Here is a 21,992-nt window from a genome sequence, read left to right as displayed (position 1 = left end):
AAGAGAAAAATTAGGTGATTTTAAATTTCATGACAACAACACATCTCAAAAAAGTTGGGACAAGGCCATGTTTACCACTGTGAGACATCCCCTTTTCTCTTTACAACAGTCTGTAAATGTCTGGGGACTGAGGAGACAAGTTGCTCAAGTTTAGGAATAGGAATGTCAACCCATTCTTGTCTAATGTTGGATTCTAGTTGCTCAACTGTCTTAGGTCTTTTTTGTCATATCTTCCGTGTTATGATGCGCCAAATGTTTTCTATGGGTGAAAGATCTGGACTGCAGGCTGGCCAGTTCAGTACCCGGACCCTTCTTCTACGCAGCCATGATGCTGTAATTGATGCAGTATGTGGTTTGGCATTGTCATGTTGGAAAATGCAAGGTCTTCCCTGAAAGAGACGTCGTCTGGATGGGAGCATATGTTGCTCTAGAACCTGGATATACCTTTCAGCATTGATGGTGTCTTTCCAGATGTGTAAGCTGCCCATGGCACACGCACTAATGCAACCCCATACCATCAGAGATGCAGGCTTCTGAACTGAGTGCTGATAACAACTTGGGTCGTCCTTCTCCTCTTTAGTCCGAATGACATGGCATCCCTGATTTCCATAAAGAACTTCAAATTTTGATTCGTCTAACCACAGAACAGTTTTCCACTTTGCCACAGTCCATTTTAAATGAGCCTTGGCCCAGAGAAGACGTCTGCGCTTCTGGATCATGTTTAGATACGGCTTCTTCTTTGAACTATAGAGTTTTAGCTGGCAACGGCGGATGGCACGGTGAATTGTGTTCACAGATAATGTTCTCTGGAAATATTCCTGAGCCCATTTTATGATTTCCAATACAGAAGCATACCTGTATGTGATGCAGTGCCATCTAAGGGCCCGAAGATCACAGGCACTCAGTATGGTTTTCCAGCCTTGACCCTTACGCACAGAGATTCTTCCAGATTCTCTGAATCTTTTGATGATATTATGCACTGTAGATGATATGTTCAAGCTCTTTGCAATTTTACACTGTCGAATTCCTTTCTGATATTGCTCCACTATTTGTCGGTGCAGAATTAGGGGGATTGGTGATCCTCTTCCCATCTTTACTTCTGAGAGCTGCTGCCACTCCAAGATGCTCTTTTTATACCCAGTCATGTTAATGACCTATTGCCAATTGATCTAATGAGTTGCAATTTGGTCCTCCAGCTGTTCCTTTTTTGTACCTTTAACTTTTCCAGCCTCTTATTGCCCCTGTCCCAACTTTTTTGAGATGTGTTGCTGTCATGAAATTTCAAATGAGCCAATATTTGGCATGAAATTTCAAAATGTCTCACTTTCAACATTTGATATGTTGTCTATGTTCTATTGTGAATACAATATCAGTTTTTGAGATTTGTAAAATTATTGCATTCCATTGTTATTTACAATTTGTACTTTGTCCCAACTTTTTTGGAATCGGGGTTGTATTTAGCAGGGGATTAATTACAGAGCTTTAAATATAGATAAAGAGGTTGAAGCAGTTCTGGTTGAGATTTGGGGCAGTAAAACTAAGATTAAAATTATCAACTTTTATAACCCTGGTAAAAGAATCTTGAGAGAGATGCTCGATGGTATGTGTGAGGGGATAAATGAAAAGTTAGTATTGTGTGGAGATTTTAATGCACATAACACTCTGTGGGGAGGTACTAAGGTGGATGAAAATGGGAGCACTATTGAGGAGTTTATGGATGATTACAAGTTGGTTTGTTTAAATGATGGAAGGAACACTAGCTTTGATGCATCTCATGGAACAGAATCAGCAATAGATCTTACAATAGTATCTGATCAGATATCAGGGGTAAGTGAGTGGGAGGTTAATGAAAATTCTCTAGGTAGTGATCACTATATTATTTGGTTAAGTATTAGAAATTAAAATGTGTGCCTTGAAGAAAATGGGTTTCCAAGATGGAAAATGAGAGAAGCAAATTGGGGGTTATAAAGCATGAAGGCAAGCGGTAGGCTGATGGGAATAATGTCAGATATGAGTAATGATGTTGATGAGTTAAAATCATTACAAATATATTATGTGAGTCAGCAGAAGAGGTTCTTGGCAAATCTTCTGGGATGAGGAAAAAGAGAATGGTACCTTGGTGGTCAGATGATTGTAAGGAAGCAATTAAAGCTAGAAATAAAGCTTTCAAAACTGTTAAATCAAACCATTCCTATACCAATTTAATGGAATACAAAAAAAAAAAAATCACATTTAAAAGGTTAAAAGAACTATAAAAGAAGCTAAAAGGAAATATTGGCGTGATTTCTGTTCTAAAATAGGGGTGGAAGTCAAAGTGGATGATAATTGGAGCATGATATTAAAAAGATGGGAGGCATTAGAAGGGAGTTTTCCTTACCTGTGATTAAAAACAATGATGTGGAGCCAGTAACTGATCAAGAGAAAGCAGAGATGCTTGTAAAAAGTTTTGTTAAGGTTCATAGTTCAGAGAACTTAACTGATGAAGAATTGTCTTGGAGAGTTAAAGTAACAGATGAGACTAAAGGATTACTGGAAAAGCAGGTAATAAGTGAGAGTGTACTTGATAAGGATTTTACATTATTTGAGCTTAGGAGAGCGTTAAATGGGGTTAGGAACACTTCACCAGGGAAAGATGGTATATGTTATAAAATGATTAATGAAGTCAATGACGTGGCTAAATATGTAATTTTAAGCCTTTTTAATAAGATTTGGGAGCAAGGTAGATTGCCTTTGTGTTGGAAACATCCTGTAGTGGTTCCGATTGGAAAACCAGGGAAGGATAAAACTGAAGTTAAAAGTTATAGGCCAGTAGCATTAACATCTAATTTATGTAAGATTATGGAAAGAATGATCACTAGAAGGCTAGTGTATGAAACTGAAAAAAAGAGGTCTTGTCTCCCCACACCAGAGTGGGTTCCGTAGTGGACGTACTACAGTGGACCCTATTGTATGTTTAGAAAATGAAATAAGGAAAGCACAAGTCAATAAAGAATCAGTTTTAGCAACATTCTTTGATATAGAGAAAGCGTATGATATGCGATGGAAGGAGGGGTTGTTAATTAAGCTGAATAGGATGGGTATTGGTGGCAAGATGTTTAACTGGATTAGAGACTTCCTAAAGGACAGAACAATAGAAGTAAGAGTTGGGGTTAACTTCTCTAACATCTATTCAATAGAAAATGGAACATCTCAAGGTAGTGTATGCAGTCCAGTACTGTTCAACATTATGATGAATGATGTTTTTAATAAAATAGATGACATTAGAATCAATAGAGCATTATATGCTGATGATGGAGCTTTGTGGATAAAAGGACAAAATATTGATATTAGAACTAAAATGCAAGATGCAATATTAGAACTATCAACAAGGTATAAAAATGGGCATGTGAGTGGGGTTTTCATTTGTCTGTAGAAAAGACTCAATTTATTTGTTTTTCAAAGAAAAGAGTAAGTCCCACACTACAGCTTAAGTTGTATAACCAGTCCTTAGAGCAAGTTAATATTGTTAGGTACTGTACTTGGGAGTTTGGTTTGATGTCAAGTTAACATTTAAGGAACATATTCAGAAAATAACTGAGAAATGCAAAAAGGGCGTTAATATTTTGAAATGTTTATCAGGGTACAACTGGGGAGCCTCAGGGATGTACCTTAAAAGAATTTATATTGCACTGATAAGATCAGTTTCATCTTGTGGCTGTATTGTGTATCTTTCAGCATCTAAGACATTGCTTAATGAACTCAATAGAATGCAGACTAAAAGTCTCAGGATATGTTGTGGTGCATTTAGAACTTCTTCCATTCCAGCATTGCAAGTAGAATCAGGAGAAATGCCCTTAAGCCTCAGACATCTTAAATTGAGTATGGCTTACTGGATTAATTTAAATGGACATGAGGCATCACACCCTACTAAAAAAGTTCTGAATGAATGTTGGTCGTATGGTAGATCCCAGATTTGTAGCTTTGGATGGGATGGTAACAAATTAGCAAATCAATTGGGAATAGACAATATCATTTGTAGTAAGACTGTGCCCCTGGTAACAACTCCACCTTGGTTGTTTTGCTCCCCTACGGTGATCAAGGAAACCAAAGAGATAGCTAAATCTGGAGGAGCGGATCAGAACGTAGAGCAATATTTAGGAAGTAGGTACTATAATACAACACAGGTTTATACAGATGCATCTAAAGATTCAGAGGGTAAAACAGGTATTGCAGTTTATATCCCTGATTACAAAATCTCTATTAAAAAGAGAACATCAGATCATCTGTCTATATTTGCAGCTGAAATGACAGCCATTATCATTGCATTACAGTGGATAGAAGAAACTAGGCCCCCTAAATCAGTTATTTGTTCTGATTCTATGTCATCTCTCACATCCATTCAAAGTGGAGAATCGTCATACCGACAGGACTTATTGAATGAAATTAATATCTTATTTGCAATCAGTCAACAGAGAATATCAATCCAGTTTGTATGGGTTCCAGCCCATAAAGGAGTCGGTGGCAATGAGGAAGCAGACAAGCTGGCAAAAGAGGCAACCAAAGAAGAGGAGGTTCAGTTAAGTATTCCACTCAGTAGATCAGAAGTTAAAGTGCATATTCTGGACCAATTTAGTTTTTTTATATGAAAGTATGTCCCTTTATACACTCATCCAGAAGGGTAATTTTGCACAAGGCTATCTGTCTACAGCAGAAAAAAATAAAAAAACAAAACGCGTCTGGAAAAAACCCAAGGGAGTCTGGAGCCAGAATCGTGACGTCACCTGCAGAAGTGCCAGCAGGCTGCGAGAGCTTGTGTGGTTTCAGTGCACAGCCTGTGTAGACCAAGTGCTCCCATTTCTCTCTCATTGTCCGTTTTTTTGGAAAACGATGAGTACTAATCCCATCACGACTGGTGTTGCTACACCCTCCTATGATACATCTGTTAACCATTTTAATAATTACACAATAATGTTGAAGAAACTTGCAGAAAACCACCAGGTCGTTTTCTCAGAAACAAATCAGCACTGATGTAGGATTCAGAGGGAGGTGTCCCGCAGATGATGTCATGAAAATCAATGTTTCCTGGGAAATTCAAATGCCAAGTTTTTTCAGAGGCGGACCAATTCTCCTCAAAAGGCTTGATTTCAACTGAATTTTTCTGGTATTGCACAAGGTAAAAAAAAAAAAAAAAAAATGCAGAGAATGCAGAATGTTACAGATATTTGACCAAAGTTTAATATAAAATAGGAGAATTACATTGATCTTGCTCCTGAATTTTCCCACGATATGCACTTTAAAGTACTCATTAAACATAAAGTTAACATATGGCAAGCTGAATGGGATAAGGAGAAGAAAGGTAGACACTTATATAATATACAAAAAGATCTCAAGTAGCAAACCGAGTTACCCAAACAGACAGGAGGAGGTTTGGTTTACAAGACTGAGAATAGGCCATACTGGATTAAATAACAGCTTATACGTTGTAAACAAACATCCATCTGGAAAATGTGAACTTTGTGGAGTGAGAGAGGATGTAGATCATGTTCTTTTAAGGTGCTTAAAATTCTACAGACAAAGAGAAAAACTGAAGAGGGAAGTGAACGCAGTCAAGAAAGCCTTTTCGTTAAACACCTTATAAGTTGAGGCTAGATCAGAAAACATCACTTGTGCTATGATAACATTTATCAAAAAAACAAAATTAGCAAATAGGATGTAGTTTGTTGTTTTGTGTTGTTTTTCCTTTTTATTCAATTTTTTCTTTGAAATGACATCCATTTGATTGCACCTCAGTCCAGTAGATGGCGGTAAAACACTTTGCTTGTAAACTGCCATAAAACCTGACAGAAGAAGGCCCAATCCCAATTCTAATTTCTACCCCTTCCCCTCCGCCTTCCCCTTGGCCCTTCCCCTTGAAACTGAGCTACAAGGGATAGGGCTTGAAATTCAACCCTTACGTATTGGGATAGCCCTTCAACGATCGCATACGTCATCGCGTACCTCCGTCAGCGTTTACGTTAGCAAAACGCGACGCGTCATTGGCTGCGACCAGCCGCTACAGTCAGAGCCAGAGGCAGAAATCTCTGCTGGCAGGGTGTGATTTGTTAACTGACACCACTGAATGGGATATCTTTGGCGCTTCGTGCACCACATCCGACAGAATGAGGTGTCAGAACACTCATGTAAACAATAAAAGCGAGAATAACAGAACAAAATGTACGCAGTAAAGCAACCGAAAACAATACTCACTCCCAAAGCTTTTTAGCAGCAGCCTGGATTTCAGAAATCGCCGCTCATTCTCAGCTCGAAAGCGAATCAAGCGGCGTGTTTCCTCTGGATAACAACTTAAAACACGTAAATAATGGAGAAAATACAATTTATGACAATCTTTCGCCGCGGGAGCCGCCATCTTTCTGAAATCCGCATGAAATCTCGCTGAAATCCGCATGGCATTGTGGGAAATCACTCAAACCCCTTCGTTCGGAGTCAGCTCCAGGAAAATCTCCATTTGGAGGGGTACAGAAGCCCTCCCCCTACCCCTCCGCGTTAACTGGGATTGGGATACCCCTACCCCTTCACGTGAACGCGCAAAATGGAGGGGAAGGGCCAAGGGGTTGGTCCAAGGGGTGAAATGGGATTCGGCCGAAGAAGACTGATCTGAGAGCAGTGCACGTCATCACTGTTCCCTTTTATTTCTCCATGAGTTTAGAGGGGGGAAGACATGCACAGTGCACATCTGGATTCTCATATCATTATCTCTAGCCACTTTATCCTGTTCTACAGGGTCGCAGGCAAGCTGGAGCCTAGCCCAGCTGACCACGGGCGAAAGGCGGGGTACACCCTGGACAAGTCGCCAGGTCATCACAGGGCTGACACATAGACACAGACAACCATTCACACCTACGGTCAATTTAGAGTCACCAGTTAACCTAACCTGCATGTCTTTGGACTGTGGGGGAAACCAGAGCATCCGGAAGAAACCCACGCGGACACGGGGAGAACATGCAAACTCCACACAGAAGGGCCCTCGCCGGCCACGGGGCTCAAACCCGGACCTTCTTGCTGTGAGGCGACAGCGCTAACCACTACGCCACCGTGCCGCCCACATCTGGATTCATCAGAGTTATTTATTTGTTCAGCAGTAAAATCCAGAGTCAAAGTCAGGTTTACTTCTTTAAGGTGCTGTGTGTACATTCAAAACCACACCCAATTCCACCGGATTAAAGGAATCATCAGTGAACATTGGGATTGAACTTCATCAATCTGGTGAATGTTGACATTAATGCAGAGTTTTGACCAGAATCTCTGCAGAGATTTGAACTTTCCAGAATCGGGATCATTCATCCCAAAGAAGTTTTCAGAAATGGACCACAAATCCACTCACATTCAGAAAGATAAAGATTTTTTTTTTTTTACCTGTAGATCATTAAAATGTTATGAAATATGATCTCCAGTTACAGAGCTTTAACACAGTCACGTGAGCACTTTAGCTGTAAAATGCTGGAAGAAGGTTGTTGGGTGTTGGCTATTTAAGGCACATTGACTGGTCTGACCTCTTTAACATTTCTTTACATGTTACTGTTTGACTGGAAATAAAAATTTACTTCACAGAGAATGACAGTCACAGAACCAATTAAATCCACTATATAGAAATTAGATTAGAAATAGAATTTTATAAAACAACTTGGAAAAGAAGAATGATGTCCAGTTCTCACCTGTTTTTCATTTGTTTCTGCTTTAGCTGCAACAGTATCATGGCCTCTGTGCTGATCCATCGTACACAAATAACAGATAAAGCTTTGGTCAGTGCGATAGAAGATCTCATTCATTTTGTTGTGTTCAGAGCAGATCTTCTCTTGGAGCTCTGCACAGGCTTCAACTAACTTGTGGTTCTTAAAGGCAGGAAACTGATAGTGAGGTTTAAGATGATCTTCACAATAGGAGGCCTGACACACCAGACAGGACTTGACAGCTTTGTATTTTCTCCCAGTGCAGGAATCACACTCCACATCTCCAGGTCCAGCGTAACAGTGAGCAGGAGAAGCAGCTTGGAGTTCAGTCTTCTTCAGTTTCTCCACCACTTCAGCCAGCATGTTGTTCCTGCACAGAACAGGCCTTGGAGTGAAAGTCACTCTGCACTGGGGGCAGCTGTAGACACCCTTCACATCCTCCTGATTCCAGCAGCCATTAATACACACCTTACAGAAACTGTGTCCACAGTGAATAGTCACAGGATCCTTCAGGAGATCCAGACACACTGGACAACTGAACTGATCTACTGAAATACCAGCCTCTGCCATTTTCCTGTACTGAGAGAGAGAAAGACTGAACTTTCTGTTAAGTTTTGTTTTCTCTGAAATGAACTTCCTGGTTCTGTGTGGCAGAGAGAGTGGGCGTGGCTTTAAAGAGAGAGCCCCTTTTTTGTAATGGGTCAGTAGGGGCCTGGCTATGTTAGCAAATTGCTATTCACTGTGAAGGGATTTGAAACAGTGTGTGTCTATTTCCTACAGGGCGTATAGACTTGAACAATCTTACCAGTGATAGTTTAAATGAACAATGAACACATCTCTCTCTCCCTCTCTCTCTCTCATGAACAGGATTATGAAGTGATTAATTGATCTGACCATCCATCCATTCTCTGTAATTGTAATTAAAAACATTTTATATTGAATTTGTTGTAATGTTTGCACATAGTTTACTTACATTATGTTTAAATTTCTGATCCCATTCTGAAACCATAATAATCTAATAAAGTACAAAATGGTCAAGCAGTAAAAATGAAATGAACAAAAAATGCCCAAGGATAAAATGAAAAAGCAGAAGGGGAAAAGTGTGTGTGTGTGTGTGTGTGTGTGTGTGTGTGTGTGTAAGTACATTCAAACCCATTTAACACATTATACTAAAATGAAAATCAGAAATGGCCCTGATGCTGCTCCTGAAGATTTTTCCAACACATGTCGTTGAAAAATGACAAACACCAACACCAGCCTTGTCCTTTTGTAAGTTAAAGAAGGTTTATTGCAGAAACAGACACATAGTGATGAGGGTTCAGCACACCACTCATACCGTCCCTTTGTTCTCAAATCTATATATATTCTTTACTAGATAAAAAGGAGACATCTATTGCATTACATTTATTGCAGTTACCGTACATGCCCTGATCATGCTCCGGGAGCATGATCAGCTCGAAAGCTGATTGGATCTTCTCTAATCGCTGGTTTGTACGCACATCTGCTATGCACATAACGCGCATGATAAGATTAACATGTTGCGGTGCTGAATGTTCTGAGTCGTTAGTCCTTAAAGAGGAAATGCTCTGTGAAAAGGAAAATTACAAGACAGTGTGACACTAAAATTTACTCTACAATTCCCCCTCTTATCATTTAAATGATAACATTAAATCTATAATATTGTCGTCATACAGGGTTCACCTACTGGTTACTGTCCAGTCTGTGGCAATAGTCAGTTAACGAACTACGTGGTATTGGTTGTTTTCTAAAGAAGTCTCTACACCTAAGGCACTTAGTCCTGTTCCCTAAATCAGCTAGGCATCGTACGCTAGTGTATGTGTAGTCAGAATGGATTCTTTCAGCAATCACCATGTGATTGGTATTATCAGTCAATATGTCATGAACCCAGTTAACAGTTTGATCTCTTTCTATCTTATTTTTCCAGCTGAGAAGTCTGCCCCCTGGAGTACCTGTGGTGTCAGACACTACTCCTGTAATACGTGCATTAATCTCTGTCACTGGACAAACTACCAAATACTACTTACCGGTATACCATGTACATACCTGCAAACTCATGAGGGTTGAAAAAGGTGACAAACTACCGGTAACCCCCCGGCCCCCTTAAACAGCGCACGATCAAGGAAAATAAAGGGAAAAGACAACATTTAAAACAAAGATTTATTCATTTTTAGCTTTGCAATTTTCAGTTTTGCATCTGACACCTCATTACATTACCATTAAGGAAGGAAAAGTATAAAAAGTAAAATCTGAATTTAAAAAAAGTAATTTTTGAAGTGTGACACTGGAAACTTTCTTCAGCAGACCAGTTTATCATTTTTTAGACCTTTTGGCCTGAACAAGCCGTTCAAGGGCACGTTTATGCTGCCCTGCCATGTGCCTCTTTCACGCCATGCTATCCTTCTTCACCACCTCTGCCCCATTACCAGCAGCACACCAAATTCAGCCCTCCTTTCCTTCAGTGCTGCCAAATTCATGGTGTGAGAGTGTGTGAGTGAGAGAGAGAGAATCTCTCTCTCACTCACTCACACACACTCTCTCTCTCTCTCACTCACTCTTTCTCTCTCACTCACACACACAACTAACTGGTTCTCTGAATACAACCGAGATCAACACACATTACGTTATAATTTTGACAATCCCACCAACAGTTTCACATAAAAATGATTTCTCTTACCCAAAACACGCGTTTATAGATCCTTATGTTCAACAAAAAATGACTTTATTCAAACTGATTTGACATTTTTTTTTTCTGTTTTGTTTCAGCCCACAGAAACATCTTCCGTGTCGCGCGTTTGGTTCAAACGTAACAGCCCCGCCCCTTGCGTCTTACGTCATAAAAACGCGACTCACAGACCACCAAATCACAGGTAGCAAAAAACCACCCTAAAGCCTCTTTAAATCGCACTCATCGTAACACAGCTTTCTCCGCATATTAAAAATGTTTTTCCGTCTCCAGATGTAATATAGAGTGTTTTCAAGACTCAGTGTCCTGTTCTGCATTGCGTTTGGATGATCTCTGCCATCCTCCTATACACACCCGTATTCAAGAAAACCCCACCTCTATTCACTTACAATTCGCGGATACTGTCCAGCGTTCTGTAAGACTATTGGCTCGTTGGAATGTCATCCAATCAGAGAGACGTTTGAAGTATGAAGAAGGCGGAAATGGTCTGAATGTGGGTGTGAGGAGAAAAGTAGGAGTAATACTTTGAAGTAGTAGTACATTCAAACCAAATGTTCGGCAACGTAGCCTCGCGCACCCCCCAAAAAAAAAAAAAAAAAACTCTTCGGATCTACACGATTCACACAAGTGACCTATTTTGGGATCAAAACGGCGAATTTCGCCGAAAGGTGACTAGTTTGCAGGTATGCATGTATGAGGTTCACAATTAGGTACAGAATGAAGAATGTGTTGGAATGCACAGTCTGTCATGTGGCTGTGTGTGTTGATGTGTCATTTCTCGTGTTTGTTAGTCCCTCTAAGGGCTTCTTGATAGCAGAGTGTCCACTCACGGTGTGATGAGGCCCCCTGAGGGCTTCTTGGATGCTGTCTTAATCGCGTTCCTGTACCAGGGCCTTCTTGTGCTGCTTGTCCATTGGTTCAGGTACTCTTCTGCAGTGGCTGGCATGTACCCACGTGGCTTTGTTGTCCACCTTTACAGCTGACGACACATTTTCGAACTGTGTGCCTTATGATAAGAATGGGGCATGTTGGAAGGCAATCACAGATGCTATCGCGCTGTTATCTCATCTACAAGCTTGTTTTTTGGCTTCTTTTTGGTTTCTGGTTGCACTTTAACCCCAAGGGGAAATTTAAGTGAAAACAAAATAAAGGTAAAATTTGCTTTGAACCATTTCTTTGTCATCTGTAGTTTGATTTTTAGTAGGGGGAAAATCGATTAAAATAAAAAATCTGATTTTTTTTTGAAAAAATCGAAGATTTTTTTTAGGCCATATCGCCCAGCTCTTCATGATTGTTATGCTTTAATATGAGTGTTACACAACACTCAGCAGTTCTGGGATGGCTTAAGGGACATCATCCACAGCATGGTAACATCTGAGCTCAGCAAAAAAAAGGTGATCGAGATAAAAAGCTTTGTAAAATGTCTTGTAAAATATTTCGGTCTTTGGCAAATGGTTGAGAAGGTCCAGTGACTGGTTTAAAGCCAATGCATCTGTTTTGGCACCGATCCTGGAAGAAAAGCGTATTGCTCATACCAACTATAAATGCATGCCAACTGACAAGACCCTGCATGCCCTCAGGACAGCTAGGAGGAAACTCCAGCAAACTTCACGATGCTGTGCCAACAGCTTTTGGCTACAGCTTTGCAGCAACATCCAATCAGGTGCTGACTCTGGTAACATCAAAGGCATGTATGACAGCATCAAAAAGGTGCTTGGACTCTAACATTATGCAATCGCTCCTCTGAAATCAGCCTCGGGAGAAATCATCATTGGCCGCTCTAAACAACTGGACCGCTGAGTAGAGCATTACTCTGAGCTCTATGCCAGTGACAACACTGTCTCTGATGCTGCCCTCTGTCATGCAGAGCACCAACCTGTAATGGAAGAGCTTGATATGGAGCCAACAACTGAGGAACTAAGCAAAGCAATCGACAGCCTAACCTGCGGTAAAGCACCAGGCAGTGATGGGATAACAGGCTGAAGTCATAAAATGTGGGAAGTCTGCTCTTCTTGACAAACTCCACAAGCTCTTCTGTCTGTGCTGGAGTGAAGGTGCTGTACCACAGGACATGCAGAATGCCACCATCGTCACCCTGTATAAGAATAAGGGAGACAGGAGTGACTGTAACAACTACCATGGTGTTTCTCTACTCAGCACCACCGGTAAGCTCTTTGCAAGAGTTGTGCTGAACAGACTCCAGGTTCTCGCGGAGAAGATCTACCCAGAATCGCAGGCAGGGTTCAGAGCAAGAAGATCTAGCACTGACATGAGCTTCTCTCTGAGACAGCTGCAGGAGAAGTGTAGAGAGCAGAGAAAACCACTCTACATGGCATTCATTGACCTGACTAAGGCTTTCGACCTAGTGAGCAGGAGTGGCCCCTTCCAGCTGGTTGAACGGATAGGCTGCCCCCCAAAACTCCTCTGCATCCTCCAGTTCTTTCACACTGGCATGCAAGGTACCATACAGTTCGATGGGTCCACCTCAGACCCCTTCAAAATCTGCTGTGGTGTCAAGCAGGGATGCGTGTTGGCACCCACCTTGTTTGGAATCTTCTTTTCCCTCCTCCTCCGGGACATGCTGTTTGCTGATGATGCAGCAGTGGTAGCACACTCCCAGGAGCACTTGCAAACTCTCATGGTCCAGTTCACCAAAGCCTGTAAGGACTTCAGCCTGACCATCAGCCTGACTAAAATGAATACAATGGGACAAGGCACTGTAAAACCCCCCTTTATCACCATCAAAAACTACACTCTGGAAGCCATGAACACCTTCACCTACCTTGGGTCCACCATTACCGACAACCTGTCACTCGATGCTGAACTCAGCGACCGCATCAGAAAAGCTGCCTCTACCTTTGGGAAGCTCACAGAGAGAGTATGGGACAATGGAAAACTCACTGTCCATAAAAAAGTGCAGGTGTACAGAGCCTGTGTCATCAGCACACTCCTGTATAGTAATGAAACCTGGACACCATACTCATACCAAGAGAGGCAGCTAAACGGCTTCCACCTTCACTGCCTGAGGCGTATACTGGGTATCATCTGGAGGGATAGGATCACCAACACAGCAGTCCTGGAGAGAGTGCAGCTTCCCAGCATGTACTCTATTCGGAGGCAGCGACATCTCCGCTGGCTGGACCATGTCCAGCGGATGGACGATGGATGAATCCCAAAGGACATCCTCTATGCGGAACTGTCATCTGGCAAGAGACAAACTGGTTGCCCCCAGCTTCGCTACAAGGATGTCTGTAAGCAAGACCTCAAGTGCTTCAACATCAGCCCTGTCACTTGGGAAAATGCAGCTCAGGACCGCCTTCAGTGGCAGCAGGCACTCCACAGAGGGCTGCTAGAATATGAAACCACCCTGGCTCGTCACCAGGAAGCAAAGAGGACAAGGGGGAAGCAACAACAGGACACCAGCATCAACGGAACTGATCTACACATGTGACATCTGCGGCCGAGTCTGCCTCTCACGGATTGGTCTTCTCAGCCACAGCAGACACTGTGCAAAAACCTAACTCCAGGCACAAGAAATCCATGGTCTTCCGAGACTGCGATGCCAATGATGTACAACAAATAGATCCGACGAATTCTTAAAGTCCTGTTTGCAAAATCAAACAGGTCCGGTCTTAAGGACGGAGTGAGTGCCATTTCTGAAGATCAGTTGATGACGAGCCTCCCAGCTGATTTTTCGTGGACTGCAGGTTGACTCGTCAAATACTCATCCAACACTCTACCTGGTGGCTGAGTGGTGCCAGTTTCCAGAACGGCTACACACATCCTTTAAGAGTGCACTCTTATCACAAGAAACTGCCACATGAGCAGATACAAACATTAAGAAACTTACAGTGGATTGACAGGACAAATACAGACTCTGACTCCTGGCAAACAACTCATTATTTTTAAAGGGCCCATTTTTAAAATTTTAATTTATTTGTTATTCTGCAAAGTTAGTAATAGTTACAGTTTCCCTTGTTGTCTGTATACTTTAATTTATGGTCATTACGGTCTGTCCCTCAGCTTCTTATGAACTGAGACTAGCAGTGTATTTACCAGGAGTGGGTTACATCTGCATAACCCAGTCGGATGTTTTCCTATTACAACCCCGATTCCAAAAAAGTTGGGATAAAGTACAAATTGTAAATAAAAATGGAATGCAATGATGTGGAAGTTTCAAAATTCCATATCTTATTCAGAATAGAACATAGATGACATATCAAATGTTTAACTGAGAAAATTTATCATTTAAAGAGAAAAATTAGGTGATTTTAAATTTCATGACAACAACACATCTCAAAAAAGTTGGGACAAGGCCATGTTTACCACTGTGAGACATCCCCTTTTCTCTTTACAACAGTCTGTAAACGTCTGGGGACTGAGGAGACAAGTTGCTCAAGTTTAGGGATAGGAATGTTAACCCATTCTTGTCTAATGTAGGATTCTAGTTGCTCAACTGTCTTAGGTCTTTTTTGTCGTATCTTCCATTTTATGATGCGCCAAATGTTTTCTGTGGGTGAAAGATCTGGACTGCAGGCTGGCCAGTTCAGTACCCGGACCCTTCTTCTATGCAGCCATGATGCTGTAATTGATGCAGTATGTGGTTTGACATTGTCATGTTGGAAAATGCAAGGTCTTCCCTGAAAGAGACGTCGTCTGGATGGGAGCATATGTTGCTCTAGAACCTGGATATACCTTTCAGCATTGATGGTGTCTTTCCAGATGTGTAAGCTGCCCATGCCATACGCACTAATGCAACCCCATACCATCAGAGATGCAGGCTTCTGAACTGAGCGCCGATAACAACTTTGGTCGTCCTTCTCCTCTTTAGTCTGAATGACATGGCGTCCCTGATTTCCATAAAGAACTTCAAATTTTGATTTGTCTGACCACAGAACAGTTTTCCACTTTGCCACAGTCCATTTTAAATGAGCCTTGGCCCAGAGAAGACATCTGCGCTTCTGGATCATGTTTAGATACGGCTTCTTCTTTGAACTATAGAGTTTTAGCTGGCAACGGCAGATGGCACTGTGAATTGTGTTCACAGATAATGTTCTCTGGAAATATTCCTGAGCCCATTTTGTGATTTCCAATACAGAAGCATGCCTGTATGTGATGCAGTGCCATCTAAGGGCCTGAAGATCACGGGCACCCAGTATGGTTTTCCGGCCTTGACCCTTATGCACAGAGATTCTTCCAGATTCTCTGAATCTTTTGATGATATTATGCACTGTAGATGATGATATTTTCAAACTCTTTGCAATTTTACACTGTCGAACTCCTTTCTGATATTGCTCCACTATTTGTTGGCGCAGAATTAGGGGGATTGGTCATCCTCTTCCCATCTTTACTTCTGAGAGCCGCTGCCACTCCAAGATGCTCTTTTTATACCCAGTCATGTTAATGACCTATTGCCAATTGACCTAATGAGTTGCAATTTGGTCCTCCAGCTGTTCCTTTTTTGTACCTTTAACTTTTCCAGCCTCTTATTGCCCCTGTCCCAACTTTTTTGAGATGTGTTGCTGTCATGAAATTTCAAATGAGCCAATATTTGGCATGAAATTTCAAAATGTCTCACTTTCAACATTTGATATGTTGTCTATGTTCTACTGTGAATACAAGATCAGTTTTTGAGATTTGTAAATTATTGCATTCCATTTTTATTTACAATTTGTACTTTGTCCCAACTTTTTTGGAATCGGGGTTGTACATGAAGTGTCTTGTTGAGTGTTGTATGGCCTATTCTTAGATGGGTGATGATGGTTTCCTCTCTTCTGTTTCTCCTAACACCCACATGCTTTTGTATATTGTAGAGATGTCTTCCTGTATCACTGGTGTCCTAGTTCTCCTGACCTACTTTTTCTGTTTGACTCTTAATGATGGTTCTAGCCTCAGCTTTACATAATGAAACTTGCAGATAAATTGTTTGCGATTTCACTGATTGTTTTGCCAATATGTTTACATCCTCATTTCTTTCTACCCCTACATGAGCAGGAACCCAAATGAAACATCCACTTAAACCCACTCTGTGTATTCTGCATATATGATATTTCATTTATGATATATTCCCTGCATGATTTCTCTGACCTGATGCTCATGCGTGCTGATAAACTGTCTGTTGCTATTAGTGTATTGTTTTGGTGTTTTTTTCTCTACCTATAGTAATCCTAGCATTATGGCCACAAGCTCTACTGTGTATACTGAAAGGTGTTATGATGTTCTCCTTTTTTATAGCTGTGCCATACTGTGGGATATATACTGCAGCACCAGTATGTCCAGATTCAGGGTTTTTGAACAATCTGTAAATAACACTATCTTATCTGCAAAGTGTTGTTGTATGTAGCTTTGGACAATGTAACAAGCAGGCACTAGCTTGGACTTGTCTTTCATTTCTTTCTGTAAATTCAGATCGACAGATGGCATCACAAACAGCCAGGGAGGGATCACTGAAATTGGAACTGTTCTGCTGTACTGGTGACTGTGTAGACCTGCTTCACCTGCCTTGACATCACCAATCCATCCAAAACTGTAAGTTTGATTTGTTGTGTTCCCAGCACCTTGCAGGATGGCCTTTGTTGGGTGCAATTCATTGTGCCCCTGTAAGTTAGCCCAGTATGCCAACATAAGCTTAACTCTCCTAATATGTAATGGCATTTCTCCCATTTCTACCTGCGTGGCAGCTACTGGAGAGGTTTTGAATGCCCCACAGCATGTTCTTTGGGCCTGTGTTTGCTCTACATCTAATTTTTTAAGGTTGCTATTTGACGCTGACACACAGGCTACACAACCATAATCTGATGTTGCTCTCATGAGTGCCCAGTAAATGTTTAGTAATAACGACCTTGCTGACCCCCAGTCCCATCCTGACAAGCAACGCAGAAGATTGATTTTCTTACATTTTCCTTTCGTTTGTTCTATATGCTGTCTCCATGTGAGTTTCTCATCAAAAATAACCTCAAGAAACCGAACCACTCTGACTTGCTCAAGTGTTTGACCATATAGTTTCAGCAAAAGTGATTTTTGCTGCTTAGAAAAACATATTACCTGGGACTTTGATATTAATAGCTTAAACCCCCATTTCTTTGACCATTCCTCTACTGTTTTTATTGCTGTCTGCATTTTCTTCTGAATGTATCCTAAATTTCTGCCCCTAATCCCGAGGGCCCCGTCGTCTGCATACAGTGCTTTCCCAATACCATATTCCACCTGCTCGAAAATGTCATTGATCATTATGTTAAATAACACCGGACTACACACACTGCCTTGTGGAGTTCCATTTTCTACTAAATACGTGTTCGAATACTCCACGCCTACTCTTACTTCTATTGTTCTGCCAAATAGAAAGTCTAACACCTAGTTATATAACTTACCACCTATACCTAATTTATTCAATTTAATAAGAAGTCGTCCTTTCCACAACATAAAATATGCTCTTTCTACATCAAACAGGACCGCGACAACTATTTCTTTATTAGTCTGGGCTTTCCTGATTTCTGATTCCAAGCATAAGACAGAGTCCAATGTTTTTCTTCCTTTACGGAATCTGCTTTGATAAGGTGCGAACAGGTGTTTATTTTCCATGAAGTAATTAAGCCTCTCAGTTGTCATCCGCTCCATTGTTTTACCAAACTGTGATGTTCATGCTAGTAGTTTGAAGGGTCAGAAGGGTCTTTTCCAGGCTTTAAAATTGGCACAATGATACAGTAGACTGTTTCCAGATGTTGGAATTATTCCTGTTTCCCAAACCATGTTAAATAGTCTCAAAACTACATCACGTGACCGATTATCCAGATGTTCCAGCATGGTATAGCTAATACCATCTTTCCCTGGGGAAGTTTGCTTTACCTTCATGATTGCTCTATTTAACTCAAATAGAGTGAAGGGCAGTGTTGGGAAGGTTACTTTAGAAAAGTAATTTGTTACAGTTACAAGTTACCCTGTTTAAAATGTAACAGTAGTGTAACTATTTCAATTACTATATCTGAGTAATGTAACTAATTACTTTTCAATTACTTTTTGATTACTTTTCTAATTTTTGAATGAGTATTCTGTGCCGTTAACCATTTTCAAATTTTAAAACCTGGCAGTGTTAAGCTCAAAACAATACTAAACACTGTCTACTGAACCCCTTTTAATACATTAATTAACATCACATCTTTTATAAAGATAATATAATAATAACCACCACAAGGTCAGACTTCAAGACATTTTACTGTAAAATCAATCTGAGTTGACATACAGGTACAAAGTCACAACCAGGCCTGGAATTTCGTCATTTTAGGGGCAAGGCCACTTGGCCTTTTGTGCTGTCAATTTTTTGAGGGCACGAAGGCCAAAAGCCAGGGCACCGAGACCATAAAATAAAACAATGATTATGAGTTCACATCTATAAGGAATTTAATTTAAGGACTAATGTCTGAATCTTCTGAGGAAGATTGGAGTCCCACTCGAAACCATCAAGCAGGTAAAGAAACATCTACACTATTATGTCTGAAGATAAGAAAATATTGAACACATCTAAACTTATCAATCCATCACTCACTTTAAAAATTGTAACACTTATTAAACCTATATCCTCCCATAATTTTTGTTCAATTGACACCAAATGTGCAAGAGCATCTTCAGACTGTACTACTACGCAGATTTTTGATTAATCAAAATTTTGCCTGGAGTTCATCAAAATGTTTGACTGTAAATGGAACATATACTAGCATGCAGGCTACTGATTAACCCATAAGAGCCCAGACCGATTTCTCAAGGAAAATTATTGAGGAAATAAAATGAACTAAATAGATGACAAAGAAAACATTTCTGACCTTTTATTTTTTTAAAATAGCACTTTCATGTCTCAAGATCTGAAATATTCACAGCAGGGCAGCACTGTGGCCTGAGGTAAAACATGATAGTTTAAGTTTGTTTAAATTACAAAAATGAGTAACCCAATGACTGTTAACGTGAAAGTTCATTCTATGCAAACAGTTTGAGTAAATACCACTTTTAAAGATTAGTTTTATTGCATTACTTAAACAGTAGGAGTATATGAAGAATATATGAGACAGTCATTGGGTTACTCATTTTTGTAATTTAAACAAACTTAAACTATCCTGTTTTACCTCAGGCCACAGTGCTGCCCTGTTGTGATTGGCTTAAAACTCAAGACAAATTGAGTTGATGGCTACAGAGGAAGTTGCGCCATTTTCTAATTTACACAGAGCAATTTAAGGTCTTTGCACTTTTGACAGCAAGCTAATTAGCATGTTAGCGGCTACAGTCGGTACTCGGCACGTTAAAAGTGGGTCAACGTTGTAACGACGTAACGTTACTGTACAAGCAATGCTTATTTAACGGTAACAAACTTAAGCCCTATATGTTGAAATTCCTCTCTTATTCATTCGTTAATTTATCACACAGTCTTACCTCAGTCAGCTTCTTCCCTCCTTCTGTGAAAATTCAACGACTCGGACACAAGTGGGCGGGGGATGCGTTTGATTAAGTCTCCTGATTGGCTGGTGATAGATTGGTGGGCAGGGGATGCGTATGATTAAGTCTCCTGATTGGCTGGTGATAGATTGGTGGGCAGGGGATGTGTTTGATTAAGTCTCCTGATTGGCTGGTGATAGATTGGTGGGCGGGGGATGCATTTGATTAAGTCTCCTGATTGGCTGGTGATAGATTGGTGTCATTATAGCGCGTCGGAGTGGTTCATGCCAGGCTCGAGTCCGAGCCACTACCGATGAGTTGCCCAATAAGAATCCAGAATGTCATCAGAAGACGTATTTTTTTCTCAATAGACGCAGGTGATGTTAAAGCCTATTGGCAGTCATGAGGCAGACTACAAAACTGCAGGGCATCAAGGCCATTGTGGCCTTATGGCAGATTTTTTTTTCCAAGGGCACAAGGCCAAATTGAGAGGGGGGCCATGGCCCTGGCGAAATTCTTGCCTTCTTCAGATGTAATTCAAATTGTAATTCTGAATATTTTCATAAGTAACTGTAATTGAATTACACATTTTTCTCCAGTAACTGTAATATATTACTGTTACATTTATTTTGTAATTAAATTACGTAACGCCGTTACATGTATCTCGTTACTCCCCAGCACTGCTGAAGGGTAAATCTAGACTATCACCGTCCTAATGTAGTTTTCCTCACCTCAACACCTGGATTTAATGCCAGTGTATTATCCCTAGATTGTCTAGCTGTATTTGACAGATTCTCTAAGCTATGAATTTTAACAAATGTTTGTGCCAATAGCTCTGCTTTGTCTGTTTGTAACTGTTATTTTATTATTTTGGTTTAACACTAGTATTTCATAACTTCTTCTTATACCACTCATTTGTCTGATCGTTCCCCATACATCTGACAGCTGTGTTTCCCTGCCTATGCTACGGCAGTAGTGTCTCCAATATGCACATTTTGTTATTCTAATAATTCTTCAAACTATTGCTTGTGCTCTTTTATACTGAATTAATGTTTCTAATGAATGATGTTTCTTTAATTGTCTGAAAGCTCCATTTCTTCTTTTGATAGCCTTTCCTCAATTTTCATCCCACCAGGGAACCATCTTTTTCTCTCTGCCTCCTACTGCCTTTGGAATTGTTTCCTCTGCTGTCTGTATGATTGCTGTCACCAACTTATTGTTAAACTTCTCTACACCAGTAATATCCTCCCTAACCAGTTCTTCACATCTTATTTTATTTAATATTTGAAATTTGGTCGGCACGATGGTGTAGTGGTTAGCGCTGTCGCCTCACAGCAAGAAGGTCCGGGTTCGAGCCCCGTGGCTGGCAAGGGCCTTTCTGTGTGGAGTTTGCATGTTCTCCCCATCTCCGCGTGGGTTTCCTCTGGGTGCTCCGGTTTCCTCCACAGTCCAAAGACATGCAGGTTAGGTTAACTGGTGACTCTAAATTGACCGTAGGTGTGAATGTGAGTGTGAATGGTTGTCTGTGTCTATGTGTCAGCCCTGTGATGACCTGGCGACTTGTCCAGGGTGTACCCCACCTTTCGCCCGTAGTCAGCTGGGATAGGCTCCAGCTTGCCTGCGACCCTGTAGAACAGGATAAAGCGGCTAGAGATAATGAGATGAAATTTGAAATTTGTCCCAGTTGGTTTCTTTGAAATTCCATCTTGGCATCCCCATTGATATTTCCTGACATACTTCTGTACCAACTTTGATCACTATAGGATAATGATCACTACTGACAGGTGTTTTATTAATCACTTCCCATGTTGTGATACCTGTTATTTCCTGCGATGGCAGTGAGGTTGATTGAACTTTGTGTTATATTTTGTGCCTTTATCATCGTTAACACACTAATCATTTCTCATCAATAAAATCATCGATACTTGAACCATTAGCATCTGTATCCCTATTACCAGTGTACTATGAGCATTAAAGTCCCCACACCGCATTACTTTACCCTGCAGCCTTCCACCAATAATATTTAACGTGTCTTTAGTCAACCTTTTACAAGGGTGTTGTGACCTAGGGGAGTCACCACAATACCAAAAAGAATAGGGGAGACGACACGACGTTTGCAAGGAAAAATCCTACATATTTATTTTTTAAAAGCCCCAAAATCT

The 21,992-nt window shown here is 40.8% G+C and overlaps 1 protein-coding gene across 1 annotated transcript in view; it reads right to left on the bottom strand.

Annotated features, from left to right (window-relative positions):
- Positions 1 to 8,276, bottom strand: part of LOC132864446 (E3 ubiquitin/ISG15 ligase TRIM25-like) — a 53,645-nt gene extending 45,369 nt beyond the window's left edge. The window contains exon 1 of the mRNA XM_060897860.1: positions 7,692 to 8,276. Within this exon, the coding sequence (XP_060753843.1) occupies positions 7,692 to 8,276 (585 nt within the window). The remainder of the gene's footprint in view (positions 1 to 7,691) is intronic.
- Between the last annotated feature and the right edge of the window lie 13,716 nt (positions 8,277 to 21,992).

Source organism: Neoarius graeffei, chromosome 17 (assembly GCF_027579695.1).
Source record: "Neoarius graeffei isolate fNeoGra1 chromosome 17, fNeoGra1.pri, whole genome shotgun sequence".
NCBI lineage: Eukaryota > Metazoa > Chordata > Actinopteri > Siluriformes > Ariidae > Neoarius > Neoarius graeffei.
The sequence above is the reverse complement of the archived record's forward strand: the minus strand, read 5'-3'. Positions and strand labels throughout refer to the sequence as shown.